This window comes from Octopus bimaculoides, chromosome 1 (assembly GCF_001194135.2).
Source record: "Octopus bimaculoides isolate UCB-OBI-ISO-001 chromosome 1, ASM119413v2, whole genome shotgun sequence".
Taxonomy (NCBI): Eukaryota; Metazoa; Mollusca; class Cephalopoda; order Octopoda; family Octopodidae; genus Octopus; species Octopus bimaculoides.
Window position 1 is genome coordinate 154,481,962 of NC_068981.1, and position 20,600 is coordinate 154,502,561.

Sequence of the window (20,600 nt, forward strand, 5' to 3'; positions counted from 1 at the left end):
ACATAGATGATGATGATGATATATATATATATATGTATATGTACACACACACACATACATATATATGTATACATATATATATATATATATATATATATATGTATGCACACACACACACATATGTATGTATGTATGCACACACACATATATATATGTATATTATACCTACATAAAGAGAGAGAGAGAAAGAGAGAGAGAGAAAGTGACAGAGAGACAGAGAGCAAGAGAAAGAGAGATAGATTGGAATGCATGCATGTATGTAGATTGGTAGGTGGACAGATATGTAAGTACGTAGGAATGTAGGTAAGTAGACAGATAGATAGACAGACAGAAAGAAAGACAGACAGATAGATAGATAATGGAAAATATATATAACATCAATCATGTACCATTTCTCATCAATGTCAGATCAATTTAAAGTTAATGCATGTTATTGAAAAACATTGAATAAAAAGCAGTGTGCAGTAACAAACAACTCTTCACCAAAAAAAAAAAAGCACTGGAGATAGTGACTGTTTTGACCCAAGAGGTTTCTTCAGATTTATACACTCTTTTTCTAAGGCTCAATTAGATAATATCTGATTCTCTAAGCCAACCCAACTAAACCCCTTATCTACCCGCTCCTTCTATAACCCTCTCAGAATAATCATTTTCCCAATTTTTTCTTTCAAAAACTGCATTAACTTGGGACTTCTCTCCAGTCTGTGTTTTATCGCCAATCTTTCCATTGCAAGATTTTAAACTGACCACAAATTCTAACCATCTTACATAGTTAAGAATCAATGATAGAGTCTCTATGTGCTAGAAATAAGAGCTTAATGCTTCTAAAATTACACACCGCCACCTTAAAAAATGGGGAAAACCTATTGGACAGCATAGTTCCTGGTATACAAAAAGACAGTCTTTGATTATAAGTCTGCCTGAATCAGGACTGAGCAAGGGCTACACAACAAGAACCTCACATATCTGTCTTTATACTCAGATCCAGATGCTATTCTTACTTACATAAGTCTGATGCAACCTGTTTTCAAAGTAAAATCTTTCTAGAAGGCCTTTTGGTGCTAATTAATGTAGTTTACAGTTTCAAAATGAGCTAACATGAGAGCCTCTATTTGCTCATTTGAAATACCAGCCAATTATCTTTCAAATCACATTCGATCATCTTAAAAATGAAGGATATATTGATAATTCATACAGAAATATTATTGATCACAGGTCTGATCAAACAGAGCAGACCTGAGGTTACCAACAACAACATATATTCAAATATTCTCGCAAAAAGATACTCCATGTTAATAATCACTTTATGAAGCAAATATCTTTTTGCAGCTATTTTTTCTTCAATACAAATATTTATTTTGTGAGACCAACAAACCAGGTAATGCTTACAAGTAAATAGAATTGTATAAGAAAATAAATACTACATGAAAAATTAGCTAGTTCCTATTAAGCTTTATTACTATGTAAATAGTGTGAGCAACACTAACTTCTAAACACAGCAGCAGATGCAAATACAAACAAGCTGTGAGATTGCTGATCTGATATATAAGCAAGCAAGAATGCAAGATACTTGGTACTGCTCCAGTACCTTTCCCTTAATATACATTCAAAATTCTCTTATGTCAACCCTTTATCAACAATAAGAATTAAATAACTTTTATGTCTTTGATAATGCAGACAGCTACATAAAACCTGACACAACACCAAACAATAACAAGAGATTTTAAAGTTATTTTTCTTGTTAAAACAAAAGTTACCGTTACAGATCCCATGCCCTATCTTCTACATTACCACTCACCAACATCTTTGCCCTCATTTCTTCCTCCATTATCTTTAGTTATATCTCTTTTGGTCTTCCTCTTCCTTTACTTCCACATTCATTTCCACTAGTCCTTTCACTTGCTTTCAACCTTCCTCAGTAATTGACCTAGCCACTTCTCTTTACAACACCCTTTCTGTACACTGGTGGGTTTATGAGAAGATAGTAATTATGATAATAAAAGTAAATAATACTAATTTGTAGGGCATTACAAAACATTTGAATGGAGATGACGAAGGTACATCTTGTAAGGCTTTTTCTAAAGGGAGTTGCACAGCTTCCAAGTTACAAAGATTAACTGAAGCATGAATTCAGCTCCATGATTGGAAATTAATAACCAGGAATTGATATCATGTAAATCTATGTGAAAATACCCATGGGTAATCAACTTAACTGTTTTTAACCCACTTGGGCAGGCAAAACTAACATGACAACAGGTAAAAATTCCACAAGTATAAATGGTATTCACAATGAACACTAATGATCATTATATTGTAGCTGAAAATTTTATCAAAATTCATGCAATAATTATATTTTTATAATTTTTACACTGGAGTAACTGTATTTCATCAAAATTTCTTACTTTCTAACAGGCTTGAGATAATTTATATAGAGAAAGCACCACAGGACTTCAAGAGCTAAATTTTTTATTCATAGAGTAAATAAGTTGTATTTCACTAACAATAAAAATAAGACAAAAAGTTATCAATATAATTTACTTAATATATAGATTAAAAACAAAGACAAAAAAAAAACCCCAAAAAAAACCGAAAATTACTTTTGGAAATAGAATAATAAAATAATGCAGCTTTGAAAATAGAATCATAAAAAAAATTAAAATAAATGCAATTTGAAGATAACACCACTTTTGAGATAAAGAAGAAACATCCTAAAAATATATTTAAGAGCAACAACTCTTAAATAATCAAGTATTTTGTTATTTTGTTATTCATTGAGTTTATGTTGCTACACTACCTTCATATTTCATTTTACCATTCTTCACTGATTATTATTGCATTGCTTGATTGTTGCTTTTTTTGAAATTTCTAAAAATTTCCATCTGGCTGGAATTGTTTATCTTTGAATTTCTGTTTCTTTGTTAATGAAATGTGATGTATTTATTTTGTGGATAAAAACTTTAATAATGCTTAGTGATGTATTTATCTGCAGATAAAAAGTACGCTGATGAATTAACTGATGATATATTGGCACATGATGTAATTAATTTGGGATGAAATTAACAGACAATGAGATAACCTGCAGAGGATTTACAGCAAATCAACCCTCAACACTGAAATGTAGCTGCCACATTTATGAATAATCCTCTCACACCACTACGTCTTCAATGAACCCACCCAATGCATATAGTACATTTAATGGAGTTCAATCCAACACTCTTTCTACTCACTGAATATAGCCATTTCCATGTTTTTTTTCTACCTTACCACATGCTTACTATTTTTTTTACCACCTTCTTCCTTCTAATATTCACTACATTCCTTCCACTTATTCTACTTCTCCCACAATCCATTCATACACTCTGCTATTAATATCAGATCATCTGCATCCAGCAAACTCTCATGGTAAATCTCCTCTTTGCTTCAAACCAGCACCTCTATCACAACCATATATAGTAACGGGCTAAGTACTGACCACAGTGCACTCCAACATTCATTTCAAACTCATCACTGTTCCCATGCTTTATCTTTACAACTGTATCCATTCTCTTATGTATTGATATCACTACTTTACTCATAACTCTTTCATTACCAACATTTCATGTAGAACCCTGCCAAAAACTTTCTCCAGATCAACAAACCCAAAACAATTTCCTCTTGTCCCTGCATTTCTCTTGTAACTCCCTTACAATAAAAATTGGTTGAGTTGTTCCTCTTCCTAACAAAAATTCAAATAGTCTTACACTGATGTTCATTTTTTTTCTGTAACTCTCTATCCAACTCCTTCTTTCCATCCCTCAATAACTTAATTGTCCTATCAGAGCCACAGTTTAGGGGATTGTTTTACTCTTATAGAGAAAAGTGAAAGTATTCAACCTCCAATCTTCTGTAATATGGTCTTCTTTCACCACCAATCCACAAATCTCAGTAATTTTCTTCAAAATACCTTCAACATCTTTCACATCAACTGTTGACCTTCCTCTTTTTGTACTACTCATTACACTTATTTCCTCAACATTTTTCTCAGTTACCTCTTATGCCTGTCCTACATTGTTCTCTATATTGCCATTCAATTAATTCTCCACATACTCCTTTCACATTTCCTTACTTCTATCTAGATCCAGAATAATTTATCCTACTCTATCCTTTGAGTAGCTCACTCATCTCTCTTTTTCTTTTTAACTGCTTCTCATTTTTAAACACCACGCTTTTACCCTCCTTTGAATCTATCTGTTCTTCAAATGTTTTTCTATGTGCAATCTGCATCTTTGCTACATCTTACTCTGAATACCAAACATAATAAAGATGTCTTTACCTTATTTCCAGTAGCAAGTAATAAAGGAAACATTTATGCCAACCTCTGCAAGAAAGCAGCTCATAAAGTGTTGTTGAATTCAAATTCAGCCTTACCAACAAGTGCTAAATCTTTGTACATGTATAAGATGAATCACAATAAAAAAACAGTAACAGATGATAAGATTGCCAATTTAAAAGTTCCCATACCTAATGAGGAACCAAAGTATTTGAGGAAAAGAATAAGGAAAGAGTAGTGACCTTATACAGATGACATTGTAGTTTCCCAATGTCACATGTGCCAGTTTAGCCAATCAAAGACTAGTTATGTGTGAGCCATTTTTAGCTATCTAAATGGAAATAAAACTGCTGTCTCTTTCTGACTTTCTCTTTGTTGTCAGTGACAGCCATGGATAAGCTTTGTCAGTTTATTCTCTGTTTCATTTAAGTAGCAGTTTGTGTTATGTCTCTAAGTCTCTTTCCCATCTCTAACTATTGGTAACATGTTTTGCTTTACTTTACTCTCTTACTACATACTAACTTCATTCTTGGCTTAGCTTCTAAAGAATAATTTTTTACCAGTTTTAAAAACAAATTTGTTTTCTATTTACTACTGCCATTACCTACTTGTAAACATCTTGACTTTGTTAACAAGAAAATATGTATGTAAATTTCTGTAACACTTTATAAAATATGCAAACATGTATTGAATATTTTTTTATAACCCTTCTCTTACAGCACAAATTATCTAACTGACATATGTAAGCACATTTTTATTTGCACTTTTATGTCAACTTCACTTTGGATTGATGATGCATATTGAAATGTTATATTTGATGTTAAAATCTGTGTTATTTTAAACCTGTACTCAAAAACTAAGTGCCGTTCATGAGCTTATTGAATTATGCTCAGTGGCATAGTATGGACTTGGCTACAGGAATAGTTATCCTGGGTACAAAATTTCAATAGCTAAAAATAAAAAAGTGATACTAAAAACAAAAAATAACATGCCCTCCCCACAATACTTGTCTTGTCCTGAACACTAGTATCCCATGCTATGCTAGTGATTATTCTATCAATAAGATCAGAAAAGGTCTAGTTGTTTTGTCTAGTATTAAATAAAAAAGAGAAAATATTGTATGTAATTCATCATTATTTTTATTTCTCTGCAAATATAATTTGCTTGCTAAGTGCAGTGCATACAAACAGATAATGGGTTGTAACTAATAGAACATGTATGCATTTTAAAAACTGGTATTAGTTATTTTGTCAAAGCCAAGACACAAGTGAATTTAACTGCAAACAGAAAGTAAAGTAAAATGAGGTAGGTTACTCATGACTGCATATGATAGCAAAGAGAAAAAATTAACTGTGTGAGGGAGTGAAATAACAGAGATTATGATTGTTGGAGACAAGAGTGAGAAAGTTAGAAACAGACAGTAGTTTTCATTTGTTCATCAGTTCATTCAATCACCAAGGCACACATTGCTCCAGCTGGAGAAACCCTCTCTCTTGACTCTACCTAACATCATCTTTGACAATTTGCCTTAGTTGCCACACTATGTCTTTAGGTTGGTGAGGGTGATTTTTGGGTGCTTTTGACACAAAATGAAAGGAACTGGAACAAGTACTGGAGCACATTGGGTCCAATATTCTTATAGCATTACCAAGTACCTCGCTGGATTGGTACTTTCTTATTGACCTTGAAAGGATGAAAGGTAAAGTTAACCTCAGCAGGATTTGATCTCAGAATACAGAGTATCAGTGCAAATATTGAAAAGAATTCTACCTGATGTTCAAATGACTCCACCATTATAGCAGTTTTACTTCAATATAAACTATGTATTTATAAAAAAAAAAAACAATGGTTCACAGAATACTTGTCTCTAATTAGATAAAACAACACACTTGACAATAGTGAAACTAAAATATCACTTGGATCTGTAATACTTGCTATTTCAGTCCTAATCTAAGTGAATATATGACCAATGCCATTAGATCTGCAACATGAAGGGTGGTGGTGGTGGTGGTTAATGAATGGTTAATATTTTGTATTCATTTGGAACCTTGCCTAATAACTTATTTGAAAAATGGGCTTGCAATCCCTACAGAATTAGCACACTATCAAAATATCTAATTAAAAATGTCACCAATGCTATAAAGCTTAAGCATTAAACTCCATCAAATATATTGAATATAACAAGATATATATAGAGAGTGCTATCTATCAGTTTCATCTAAGAGCACAGAAATATGATAAAGATATATTGATGCCTGCCAGACTATAGAAGTAAGTTATGGTTTCTGTCAAGACCTTCTATAGTAACATGAATAATTTGTGTATTTAAGAAGTTATCCTCTTTAGGTGTTTACAACAACAAATTAACAGTTACAAGGAACTTTTTGATAATCAGAAATTTAAATGTCACACTCTGGCCATCTTTTCTGAAGTCTGCAAACTCTTAAAAGTAGTTGGTTAAATCATACTTAAAAGTCCTAAAGTAAACATATGCACAATTTCTGAGAACAACTGCAAATCTATAAAGATACCACCAAAAAGATTTCTACTCAAAAACGTAATGTCATCAACAGAAGCAGAAATTATATGCTAGATTAAAAAGGCCCAAATTCCCTGATCATCAGTGAATGTATAATACAGTTCCAAACAGTAAATATTTGATGAAACTTTTTCTTTAATCTTTGATGCAATTGTTTCAAAATTATCAAATGCAAGGATGAATTCTCACTTATACTGGCAGAGCCAACCATGAATATAAATGATTAATCTACATTTATTAACAGATGACCAGTTCTAAATGTTTAATTTTTGAGTGAGTGGCTCTTTGATGGTTTGCAAATGTTGACAACAGCTGAACATTTTGACACATAGTGAAGAATATTAAGAAATGAGTATAACAAATCAGTGGAGAATGTCGGTGCCTAATGAATCTGAAATATGACATTAAATGAATGGGGAAATTAACACAGCAGAAAATGCTGAATCCATTAACCGAGTAAAAGCATTGAGATTTCATACAAATGCTCAAAGCAGAAACACCAACTCTGTTCCCTATATATCATATTGATCTTGAACCATTTCACATTATGGTAAATTCTATCAATATAAATTTTAAACTATAAATACAAATTAATGTCACAAAGAAGTTTAATGTTGGCACAAGATAAATAAATAAATAAATAAATAAATAAATAAATACATTATAACTGAACATATTTTATTATAAAAAATGATTTACCATAAGAAGATGGATTAAAATAATTTATACAAGTTTTAAAACTAAGTCTCAAAGTTATTGATTTCAAATTTTGGCACAAAGCCAGCAATTTTAGAGGAGGGATAAGTCAATTACATCAACTCCAGTGTTCAACTGGTACTTATTCTATTGACCCCAAAAAGATAAAAGGCAAAGTCGACCTCAATAGAGTTTGAACTCAGACCATAAAGATGGATGAAATGTGACTAAGCATTTGCTTGGCATGCTAACAGTTCTACCAGCTTGATGCCTTAAGTTTCAAAATTATAGAAAATATGTTATTTTGCCTGTAATAATTGATCAAGTCCAGTTGAGCATAAACATAGTTGTGTTTATGGAAAAATGAAGATTACTTGAGGTGTTCCACAAATCCAACTGGCAGATAGAACACTGTGACAGAAATGCATCAAGTGTGATCAAGCTTATTGGAAGTTTTGACTGTGAAGTTTGTTTTGAATCAAAAATCTTTATCAGTATTTGTTTCTGTTCTGTTTATTTTATTTTATTTTTTTGACAAGCCAATAACATTTAGAATCATTCAGTCTAGACTGGATTATTAGATTAAAGCAATATTTCCACTCTGTTCAGTTTGTCACAGATATATGTCACTGATAAGTTAACTTCAAATTCAATTCAGTTTGATTGCCAAGAGTAATTTACCAATCAGTTTGGAATGACTGCTAGAATTCCAGCTGTGTCTTGCTTTAGTTTTATTCCAAGCATACCTATGATCAAGCATACCTATTTTTTTATTATAAAAAAAGAAGATATGGTGGAATTTAAGGGAGATTTTGCTGCTATTTCTTGTAAGCTGAATGACCATATATAAACTTTCTAGTTAGCTGAAGACTCAATATGTTTGGGAGCTTGGTGCCACCTTATGGTAGTGATTTTTGACGAGCTCATGCAGAAATTGGTTCAACATCTGGTGTTTCCTTTCTAACAAATAGCTAATCCCACATTTTGGTTTTAAACAAAGAAGCATCTGATTAATTTCTGTTTGTCTTCCTGATGAAACCAAATGTTTCAAAATTACTATACAAATTCATGGCACACCTGAAGGGGGGTGTAATTGCTGCTACTAGTCACTAACACAAGAGTATCTATGATAATTTCATACTATCAGAAGGCCCATTAATATCTTGAAGAATGTTGATCCACTAGCAACCTCGTTCAGTAACATTTCACCTGACAGGTCACTAAATTAAGGTAATATTATTGGAAGTTCCATTAAAAACAATTCCATCACTTACTGTGTTATTGTTCCAAAATACCAACATCTAGCTCTGTAAGTTGTTTTAAAAATTTTACATTATATTCATTTAAATTTTGAAAATTTTGATTATCTTGTCATTTGTTTTCTTATACCAACACCAGGCAAAGTAAAAAAATATTTAGGACACCTTTTCTAGAACTCAGAATTAATGAGAAACTGGATTTGTTTCAATATGGGCTGCTAAACATTTCCTTTTCTACATAAATGGAGGAAAAGGAGCCTCAATGTAGTTACTTAATCTGCTAAAAATAGAGCAAAATATCATGCAAACTGTATTTTAAAAGATTGAAAAGACATATTAGATATCATAGCAATACACAGCCCAAAAATGTGGAGATGTCATAAGTGAAATATCTTTGATCCCAAATGTGACCAAAACCAATTTGGAGCTCAACAACCACAATAAAATTAAGAAGTTCATATTTAGAATGAGATGACAGGAAGCTGTACCAATCTAGATTACTGATAGATTGAACAATTACATTGGATTTACAAAACACACAACCTTTGATTAATAATTCTTTCTAATTTTGGCACAAGGCCAGCAATTTTAAGTGGAGGTGGTTAATCAATTACATCAACTCCAGTGCTGAACTGGTGCTTATTTTATTTACCTCTAAAGGACTAAAAGCAAAGTTGGTGGAATTTGAACAGAAATTTCCAATTGTGGAATATAATAAGAATAAATATGGGGACTCACATTACTTAACTAATTCAGAAAAACAATCCTCTTCAATTTGAATTATCCAGAGATGATAAAAAATATATCTTTGTATAAGTTCTAACTTCAAAAGCCTACATCCCTTCCTAGGCAGAATTGTTAATGTTGGGTAAAATGCCTTGTGGTGTTTAGTTACAGCTCTTTACATTACGAATTCAAATCCTGCCAAGGTCACACATTGCTTTCCACCCTTTATGCATTGATAAAACAAAGTATTGCTCAAGTACTGGAGTTCATATAATCAACTATTCTTTTTCTTCAAATTTCAAGCCTTTGTGCTTATGTTAGAAATAGGCACAATCTATGTAATAATTCATGTTAGATTATTACAAGGACAGGACCATGAAAAAATGGTAGAGCGTGGGATTAAATTTCAGAATTGTACATGTTTAACAAGTGACTTTATCTGAGATCATGGTGTTGAAACTTACTTATGTTATGGAAGACATGGAGCGAAGTGGTGAGAAAGGATCTACAAATGTTGGGAGTCACAGAGGAGACGACAGGGGACTGAGACTCCAGGCAGTTTTCTGCGCTTGAAAAGACACGTCAAGCTAAGTAAAAGCTGTAAAGTGGCTGGTGTTAGGAAGGGCATTCAACCATAGAAACCATACCAAAAACAGACATGGAGCTTAAACAACCCTTCAGTTGCTCAGCTTCTGTTAAACCGTTCAACCCATGCCAGAATGGAAAACGGACATATGATGATGATGATGATGATTCACTTCAAGATCCAATGCTAAAAATGATTTTATATATAAAGTGTTAAATGCAATTCCCATTTATTAAGTGAGTTTAATAGCTACAATAAGTTAATTATTATTTTAAGATGGCCAAAAGGGACCTTCCACAAAGTAATTTGCTAGATTAAGTGTCTTTTTGTTGTTTGGATACAGCTCTTTGCATTCTGAATTCGAATCCTATTGGGGTCGACTTCACACTTCATCCTTCCAAGATCACTAAAATAAATACCAGAAATGCATCAAGTTCATTCAGTCATCTATATTCCCTCTGCTACAATTATGTGGTTTTGTACTAATAAGAGATATTATCATCATTATCATATTTATCTTAAAGTATAGGCATCAATATTTTGATGTTTATAAGTTTAGATAAGTTTGTAAACTATCACAATATAAACATATTCCTTTTATACCAATGCAAACCACCACCAGTTACTTCAGAGTCTGAGTTTTTTTAGTATTAGATATTTCCTTTATTAAGTACCACAAAAAAAAAGGCTTTTTGGGTGCATTCTAACAACATTAAAACTACCAAAGAACATGCTGTTATATGTACACAAACACAAAGAATATATACTCATCATCTTCATCATCATATGATTAATCAATAATGTAAAACACCCTATAACTATCTCTCTCTCTCTCTTGCACACACACACACACACAGTTACATACATGCACACATATAGATATCTTTATATTTGTATTAAGAACCCTCTAGAAAAAAAAAAAAAAAAAACGCATTGAAACCACTTTAGCTCCAAAACTCAAAAGCAGAAGATTTTTTTTTTATCTCTCGCTTTATTTTTATCCTTCTGGTTGCCATAACCAAATGCTATTGAAATAAAACAAAATAAAATAAGCTTTAGAAATATCAGCAAATTATTACAATTTTCTATTTTATTTTTCACAGCTTCTATTGATTTCACTAGCAGTGTATGCTTCTGACCTTTATTTAACAAGATGATAAGAGGTGTAATACCTTTCTATCATACAGAAGAGAGACAGGAGAAAACCACGGAATTCATAAATAAAATAGGAATATATATCTAACAGTTATAGGAATAGACTAGGAAATAGCTCCAACTTACAGCTTGCACTATAGAATTTAGCAATTTCCAACTAAGTATTCCAGGAGAACAACAAGTTCTCCCCCCTTCTCTCCACTGCTGACAGCCGAACGGTGTGATGTTTATTTGATTACAAGACATGAACATTATTATGACTTACAGACAACACATTTGATCAGTTCCTGTTATCAAATTACTAGCTGTAAGCAATATCAAGATTTAGATGTAATATATTAATGAATACTTTCAACTAATCATATTTCCTACCTGAATTCCTGACAGAACCACTAACACCTAAAACTGATGTTCTTTCTTCCTCATCACTATTTAGCTATTACACACACACAAAACATCAATGACAGTAATTACTGGACTATTTCAGCTCCTCTCATCCCCTGCCCCCACCAACACAAACACCACTAACATGGAATAAACTGGTATACTGCATAAATTGCACATAAATTGCATTAAAGGTATACAGTTGCTATATATTTTTAGAGAAACCCATTTATTGTCAGTTTACTTTTCTATAAAGCTCATTGTTGTATTATAAATTTCATGATAAAATTATCATATGAATAAATAAGTGTACATATTATCTAACACATTCACAGATATGTCAGTATACATACATGTGTATGTGTGTGAGAGAGAGAGAGAGAGAGAGAGAGAGAGAGAGAGTGTGTGTGTGTGTGTGTGTGTGTGTGTGTGCGTGCATACGTGTGTATGAATATAAGCTACATCTATTATTTATAAATATGTGTATTCACTTTTAATAAATATTCTGAACTGTGTTATTACATATTTGTTTATGTATTTTGTTTTATGTATTTTATCTGGATACTATTCGGTATTGTGTCTACAACATGTGATTAGTGATTATGTGTGATTAGTGCTGCTATTCTAATGTAATACAAGAACAATTAGTTTCAGTCGATAAAACAGGCTTCAGATAGATATTCATTGCCTTGACCACTTTTAGTAGAGTTTGGATGAACATGGTTAAAGTAGACAGGGATAAAGGAATCAGGCTTGAAAGAAACAAGGTTAAAGAAATCAAGGTTAAGAAAAACAGGGTTGAAAGAAACAGGATGAAAGAGACCAGGGTTATGAAAAACATGGTTTAAGGGAATAGGATTAGGAAAAATATGGTAAAAGAAACAGTTAAGAAACACAATTTTAAAGAAAATATGGGTTTAAGAAACATGATTAAGGAAACCAGGGTTAAGTAAAACAAGGTTAAGGAAATTAGGGTTAAGAAAAACATAGTTTAAGGGAATAAGATTAAAAATAATAGGGTAAAAAATAAATAAAGAAAAACAGAGTTAAGGACATCAGGGTTAAGAAACAAGTTTTAAGGAAAATGGGTTTAAGAAAAAAACAGGGTTGAAAGAAACAGGGTTGAAAGAAACAGGGTTGAAAGAAACAGGGTTAAGGAAACCAAGGTTAAGAAAAACAGGGTTAAGAAAAGTATGGTTTTAGGAAATAGTTTTAAAAATAAAAGGGTAAAAAAAGAAAAAAAAAACAGAACTAAAGACACCAAGGTTAATAAACAACAAGATTAAGGGAAATGGGTTTAAAAAAATAGGGTTGAAAGAAACATAGCTATAAGAAAAGTGTTAAGGGAAACAGAGTTTAAAGAAAACAGAATGGTGGAAAAAAATTACGTTTAAAAAAAGTGAAGATTTCTAAGTGAAGTGTTATAAGGAATGTGAAGCAACATGCTGTGGAGTTCATGCCTTTACTTGAAGCATTGGTGATGAAAATAGTACTGAAAGGGAAACAAACTAGGTCAGATATTTAATTTCTCAAGAATGTTGAAATGATATTTCTGTTCATCAGGTGAGAAGGGAATAAAAAATGTCATGATTTGATTCCAACTAGGTGTGTTTACCTATTTTCCTACTTAAAGCTTTCTATTGATTTTCTTTGAACACTCAAGTAAACACACTGCCATCAATGCTGTCATTATTATCATTACACCCCCACTATCATCATCATCATCATCATTATCACCCCTCCCCCTCCCCACTAGCATCATCATCATTGCTGTGTTTTTTTTTTGTCTAGGTACAAAGCATTTTTGAAATGTGAAGAATAGATGTAGTTAATTTCATTTCACTATACATTAGTACTTTATCACCCATAGAGAGATGAAAAGAACAAAGAAATCAATCTTGGCATGATCTGAACTTAAATATATGATTCCCCAAACAACACATTGTAAAGTATCTACATAGGCTCCATGCTATATATATATATATATATATATATATATATATATATAGCAGCTTCAATGTCTGATTCTCATTCCTACCACGACCATCATCATCATTAGTTTACCATTATTTAGCATAAGTTGGACAGACATGCACAATAAAATACCTCCATGCATCATTTTCCCATCTAACATTGGTTGCAGATACTCATCATAACTATATCAACCCAAGGTACTCTTGGTTTACTTCTACACCTATCGCCTGTAAACATAATACTAAACATGCATCATCCATTTGTAGTTATTTCCCTTCCAAACAATGAATAATACATAAAATTCCTACTGTGACTCTCAGCTTATTTGTACCTAAAACTATCTTTCAAGTTAACACTACATCAGACAAACTATAATTAACTAACTCCTTTGAAGTTGGTTCAGTAACTCCCTCTATGCTGCTCTTGTTCATGCAGCCAGTCTTCCACATAAAACAAAACAAAACAAATCTTTACCACTAGTAAAGATAATAATTGTTCCTTAATTGTGCTACCATCTTTGCACACTTATCCTCAAAAATAATTAAAGTAATAAGGAAATTAGATTAGTTCATTCATAGACTGGCTCCACAATCTCATATATGTCCATGAAACATAATGTATTGGTTTCAAGCAAGCTGGAATCATTTTAAGCCTTAGCTATTTTTTGAGAAGTTTTGAGAATTTTATTGTCGACTTGGTTCATTCTGTTTTCACTAACAGCACATGATTGCCATGAACATAGATTTCTGAATATTCTTGTAATGGCTACTATAACAAGAAAATATAGTTAAAATTGTCCTTAGAAAATAGATTCTTAATCTTCTCACCTTTATTTGGTCAGAAAATATTTAGATAGGAATCACTCTTTAATAGATCTATAGTCTAATCACACATATTTCTGTCTGAACTGAATAAATATACTTCACTTTGGTTCTTCCTTTATTTGCACACTAAATAAATCAAGGGATGAAATATTTCATATATGCAAGTGTGTATGTACCTGTGCATACATGAACTTATGAATAACCTTCAGGATTTCCCTTTGGACAGTGATACGATATCCCTTTTGACAGTTCACATACTGATTGTGAAGCCAAAGTTGTTGCAGGCAGTGGAAAAGCAGTTCATGCCCTACTGCATCTTCCACCTTTATCGTGGCCTGTAGACTCTGCAGGTTGAAGAGTCTGCCACCAGTCCTAAATCTGATTTTGATGCTGGTTTCATCATTGTTGCAGAAAACATCCAACAGAACAGCTGGGAATATCATGCTGAATAGTGTAGGTTTAAGTACACAAACTTGCTTGACTCCGGGGATGTGTCAGAAGAATTTCCACTGTCCAGTACTTGAGTCAGTATGCTGTCATGGAAGAGTCACATCAGGCTGATGAATTTGTTCAGGCAGCCAAACTTTCCCATGATCTTCCAAAGCCCCTCATGACTGTTGAAGGGGAAACTCTGAAGGTTGTTGGTAAGTTCATGTACTTTGGCAGCACACTCTCCAGATCTGTGAACATTGATAATTAAGTTGACACATGCTTCATCAAAGGAAGTTCAGCATTTGAGCAGCTACATGAGTCAGTGTGGGAGAGGAGAGGTATTAGGCAGACCACTAAGTTGAAGGTGTACCAAGCAGTTGTACTGCATATGCCACTGTACCCCCTGCAAGACTTGGAGAGTTTGAGAACACCATGCCAAAAAGCTGAACCACTTCCATACGAACTGCTTGAAAAAGATGTTGAAAACCACCAGAGAAAACAAGGTTCCAGACATGGAGGTCCTCTCTTAGGATGATCTGCCGAGTATTTATACACTGCTGAGGAGAGTATAAGTCAGGTGGGCAGTCCACTTTGATCAACTGTATGACACATGACTCACCAAGAGATTTTTTTGTAGAAAACTGGTGGAAAGCAAGTGCATTCAAGGTAGACACTGAAGAGCTCTGAGATCAACCACAACACCTGGGAAACACAAGAGCAAATCGCCCTGCCTGGTGAAGCTACACCATCAGAGGTGCCACCTCCTTCAAACAGAACAGGATTGCAGGGGCACAAAGAAAAGGTGAACTGTGCAAGTCTAGAGCCAACTCCTTGCCTTCAGTGTCAGCAGATCACCTGTACCTGACCTGTGTCACAGCATGATATACCGTGCCTTATCTTCTTCTCCCATGTGATGTCCTTGGTCATTGTCAACAATGATGAATAAACTAACAATAATAACTGTGCATATATCTGTGTTTATGAGAGAGTAGAACTAAACAAAGCCATATGTATGTAGAACTAAAGAGAATTTGAATAAATGCAAGGTAGTTTTGCTTGAATTTCTGTTGATCTGCTGTAGCTTTAAATTATATTGTAAGTTCTGTTCATGTAAAATAAATTGGTAGATAATATGTGTCTATGGGAGATGGCAGATATGGAATACAAAATAGCTAAATACATAAAGCCTATAATAGTAGCTACAAGGGAGAAAGGAAAGATATTACTAAGATGTGGACAAGAAGCCAATGTCTACTACATAATTAATACTTTATCAATCACTTGAATAGCATTCATTTAGATACATTCATGAATGCTAGAGGTCAAGAAATATGTAGTACCTCTCTTTCATAAGCGACATGCTTAGGGTTACATGTTATTTCAAAAACAACAACAACATTCTTTACACATAAAACACTAACAGGCGCCATTCCTTCCATTTTCTCTTTATTCTCTGAAACGTAACTTTAACAAAATACAATGAGCACTAATGTACAGTTACTATAGAGATGAATTATCTCTTTAAAAAAAAAATACATATATAATTAAATTAAATATAGCTACAAGTTATTCCCAGTTGAATGTAAAAATAATCTTTACAAAATGTTTTACTAAGTAGACTAAATTATTAGCAGTATTTTTTATAGCATTTAATTTTATATTGATTCACCTTTATCTAAGGAGAAAGGGAAGACACCTGGCAGTATTCTTTGAAAGGTTACATCATAGAGCAGCTTGGGTTTCATAACAAAATTTTATAGAAATATTTTACATCTTGTTTCATTCATTTTCAATGTTCTTTAAACTGATTATATATAGCAGTGAATGATAACAGTGACATTCCTGAATTAACCAGTAACTATGTAATTGTTAAATGCTACCCATTATTAGAAATTATTTATGGTAAACTCAATAATAGAAATAAGAGGGAGATGAAAGTGATGAAACATCTGTTTTGAGATGGTGATAATAAAGAGGAAAATGAAAATGACTATGCTGCTGATGATGATGATGATGATGACAATGATGATGATTGCTGATAATAATGAAGACAGTAAGAGTGATGATAATGTTAATTATGGAAATGATGATGACGATGATGATGATATGAAACTGGTGGTAATAATGATGTGTTGTGTTGTTTAGCAGCAGGTCAATTCTGATGCAGCAGATCCATGATCAAAAATATTCATCTGTAACCATCTTGTTTTCTGAGAGGGTGTATAACTGCAATATCCAGTGTCTCTGACCCCATTTAAGATGATAGAGTGTGATTTGAGAGATATTTAGCTGCTGCTTCTAGCAGGACGATTGACTAAGTAGAGGCTCCTTGTTGGCTTGAAGATGATATATCAGTGATAATGAAAATGGTAATGTTGAGAATGGTTGTTGTTTATGATGATGGTGATGAAAATGATAATGAGGAAGATGTAGACAGTGGTAGTGGTGGTGGTGGCAGCAGTGGTGCTGGTGCTACTGACGATGAGAATGGTGGAAGCTAATGGTGATGATCATATAGCAAATGTCTTCTTTTTCACTGGATCTAAACATCAAAGGCGATAAGAACAATGACAGTAATGAATACTTACAGCAATAAAGGAGAGTACAAGTGAAAATAAAAGCCTACCGATCTTCAGTGAAATCCATATAATTTGGTAAGGCTCCATATTGCATTAAAAGTTTCACAGCATCCAGATGACCACGCCTACAGGCCCAATGAGTGGCAGTTTTCCCCTAAACAAAGAAAAATGAAAAGAATTTAAAACAAATATCATCATAATACACATTTACATAAATTTTCCTCATAACACAATAGAAAATTGCATTCATAATCATAGTAAGTATTTTGAAGAGAAAGGGTATAAGAAGTTAAAAGTCGATCTACACAACATTTGTACAATACTGTTTAGGGATTTAAAATGGTTAGAATGCATTAATTCTTGTACAAAAGTTATGCTTTGTGTTAGTATTTCCTATTTAGAGAAAGAAAGTCTAAACTTCTTTCTACTTTTCCCTCAAAGGGATTTAAAACAAGAAAGGATGGAAGCCAGGTTATATAACTGAGATGTTCGTTTTCAATCATTCAAACATTTCAAGATCTTAAGTAGTCCATTTAGAACAGAAAAGCTTGTGCTTTTGATATTTTTATATATAAAAACAGAACCTTTAAGAAATGTATCTTTCTTCAGTTCATGACCACCTCAAGCTAATTAATTTTAACACATAGACACAAACTCTCTCTCTCTCTCTCTCTCTCAAACACACACGCACACAGCAGGCTTCTTTCAATTTACATCTATCAAATTCATTTACAGGGACTTGGTTGGTTTGGGGCTACAGCAGAAGACTCTAGCCTAAGGTGCCACACAGTGGCACTGAACCCAAAATGACAAAGTTGGAAAGAGAATGTATTAAACATACAATCATATATATCATTTATAGATATCTGATTTACTACAATCTGTAATGTAAATGCCTTTTACACATAAGAGGAGAGGTGAGGTTCTAAAAGCTATTACTTAGCTCTGGTTTCAGAGTATTAAATTAGTCAGAAATAAATATTTTCTCTTGATAGGGTACCAGCTTTATTGTACATAAGTTTCTCAGATTATCTGGTATAAATCAAAGATGATTTAATATAAAATCAAACATGATTTAGTACATAGTGAATGATGATCTGCTGTTAATTAAATCAAAGCATGATAAGATAAGATAATGAACAATAAATAGTTTTGTTCTGAAACTGAATGAAATACTAATGAGCAAGTGGTTTAATGCCATGTCTACAGGGCCAGTTTTACTTCAACCTCAAACTGGTATTAAACAAACCAATGAGGGTACTTTCTGCTAGAAGTAGCAACCAAATCTCACTCAAACTACACCATACGTCATTATTATCACCAGGATCATTTAATGCCTGTCTTCCATGCCAATTTGACAGGATCTCATGAGCGAGAGGGCTGCATTGGGCTCTCATGTCTGCTTTGGCATTATTCTGACAACTGGATGCCCTTCCAAATGCCAACCACTTTACAGAGTGTACTGGGTGTTATTTTTTCATAGCAGCAGCACAAGCAAGGTCACCAAGTAACTTAGGAAAAACAAAACCCTTTGATAAAGAGGGGTGAGTATGGAGAGAGGTGGTTTTGAGCCATGTTTGAAAGGAACAGAAACATGTAATCTTAATGCAGAGAAGATACATGGCACCCAAGCAGGAGATGAAGAAAGGATGACAGAGGTGATGTGTCAAGAATAGTGACTGGAGATGAGGTGTCAGAATAGTGACTAAAAATCAAGAATGGCTGGGTGGGTAGGTTCATGAGAGTGTGAAAAGAGAACGACAGATAGTAGGGTGAACATAGGTGAATGCAGTGAATGGTGAACATGGATGGAAGCACCATCTTAAAGAAAAAGGTTACATTATATAATATACACCAGGATACACTATATCTTTTGTCTTTTACTTGTTTCAGCCATTAGACTGTGACCATGCTGGAGCACCACCTTGAGGATTTTTTAGTCAATTGAATCAACCCAGTTCTTATTTTTTTCTTTTCTAAGCTTAGTACTTACTCTATTGGTCTCTTTTGCTGAACTGTTAAGTTTCGGGGACAAACACACCAACATCAGTTGTCAAGTGGTAGTGGGGAACAAACACAGTCACAAAGACACACACATGCACACACACACACACACACACAGACACACACAACAGGCCTCTTACAGTTTCTGTCTACGAATGCACTCGCAAGGTATTGACTGGCTTGAGGCTATAGTAGAGGACACTTGCCCAAGGTGCTATGCAGGTGAACTGAACCCAGAACCATGCAGTTGGGAAGCAAACTTCTTACCACACAGCCATGCCTGCACCTATACTTAAACAAAAACTAAAAAAATAGAAGAAAGCAGAATGTTTATGGTTGGCATGCCTTTCATCATTGGTTTATCTAATTGGGGCTGACTTGTGGGCTAAGCAACAATAAGGATAACAGCAAAGAGCATTGAAAGTAAAATAGTTAACACTCACACTTTTATACCATTACCAAGCAGGTTTATCAAAATGGTGAGTCAACTGACGAATCAATCAATCAATATTTTACCTATTTCCAGTTAGTATGATAAATCTGATTGATTACATATCTATCAGATATCTATCCAGAGTCATCTCTATTACCTCTTCTGTAGTTTGAGGAAGGATTTGAACTCAATGCAGTAAAATAGAGATAACCTACTTAAATAAATATGCAATTGCTTCACTGCCTATGGAGATGACCTACACCAAGCAATGATAGCACAAAACAGTTATAGGAACTGGGCCCAAGAGATTTATTTAAGTGTCTCTACAAGGGAGATTGAATTGCTTATTTTTCTATGTGGTAAACAAACACACTATTAACTCAGCTTACTGCAAATCTTCCAATAATTATGAATACAAGAAACAAATTGTACGTGTATGTATATATATCTATATATTTATGTATGTTTATACATATACATTATTTATATATATATATATATATATATATATATATATATATATATATATATATATATATATATATACATACATACATATAAACATACATAAACACACATCCATATATACACACACTCATAGATATGTATGCATATATATGTGTGTGTGTATGTGTGTGTGTATGTGTGTGTGTATGTGTGTGTGTATGTGTGTGTGCATGTGTGTGTGTGTTGTGTGTGT

At 33.2% G+C, this 20,600-nt stretch overlaps 1 protein-coding gene across 6 annotated transcripts in view; it reads right to left on the bottom strand.

The window, feature by feature from the left end:
* LOC106868434 (inversin) overlaps window positions 1–20,600 on the bottom strand; it is a 385,976-nt gene that overhangs the window by 23,840 nt on the left and 341,536 nt on the right. For 5 of the 6 annotated variants that reach the window (XR_001409281.2, XM_014913697.2, XM_014913696.2 and 2 more), the window contains one exon: window positions 17,511–17,617. Coding sequence is in view for 5 of the 6 variants with exons in the window: in XM_014913697.2 (XP_014769183.1) it covers window positions 17,511–17,617 (107 nt within the window). In the remaining variant the exon portion in view is untranslated. Of the gene's footprint in view, window positions 1–17,472; window positions 17,618–20,600 lie in introns of all 6 variants that reach the window. The other variant, XM_014913699.2, reaches the window with a different exon arrangement.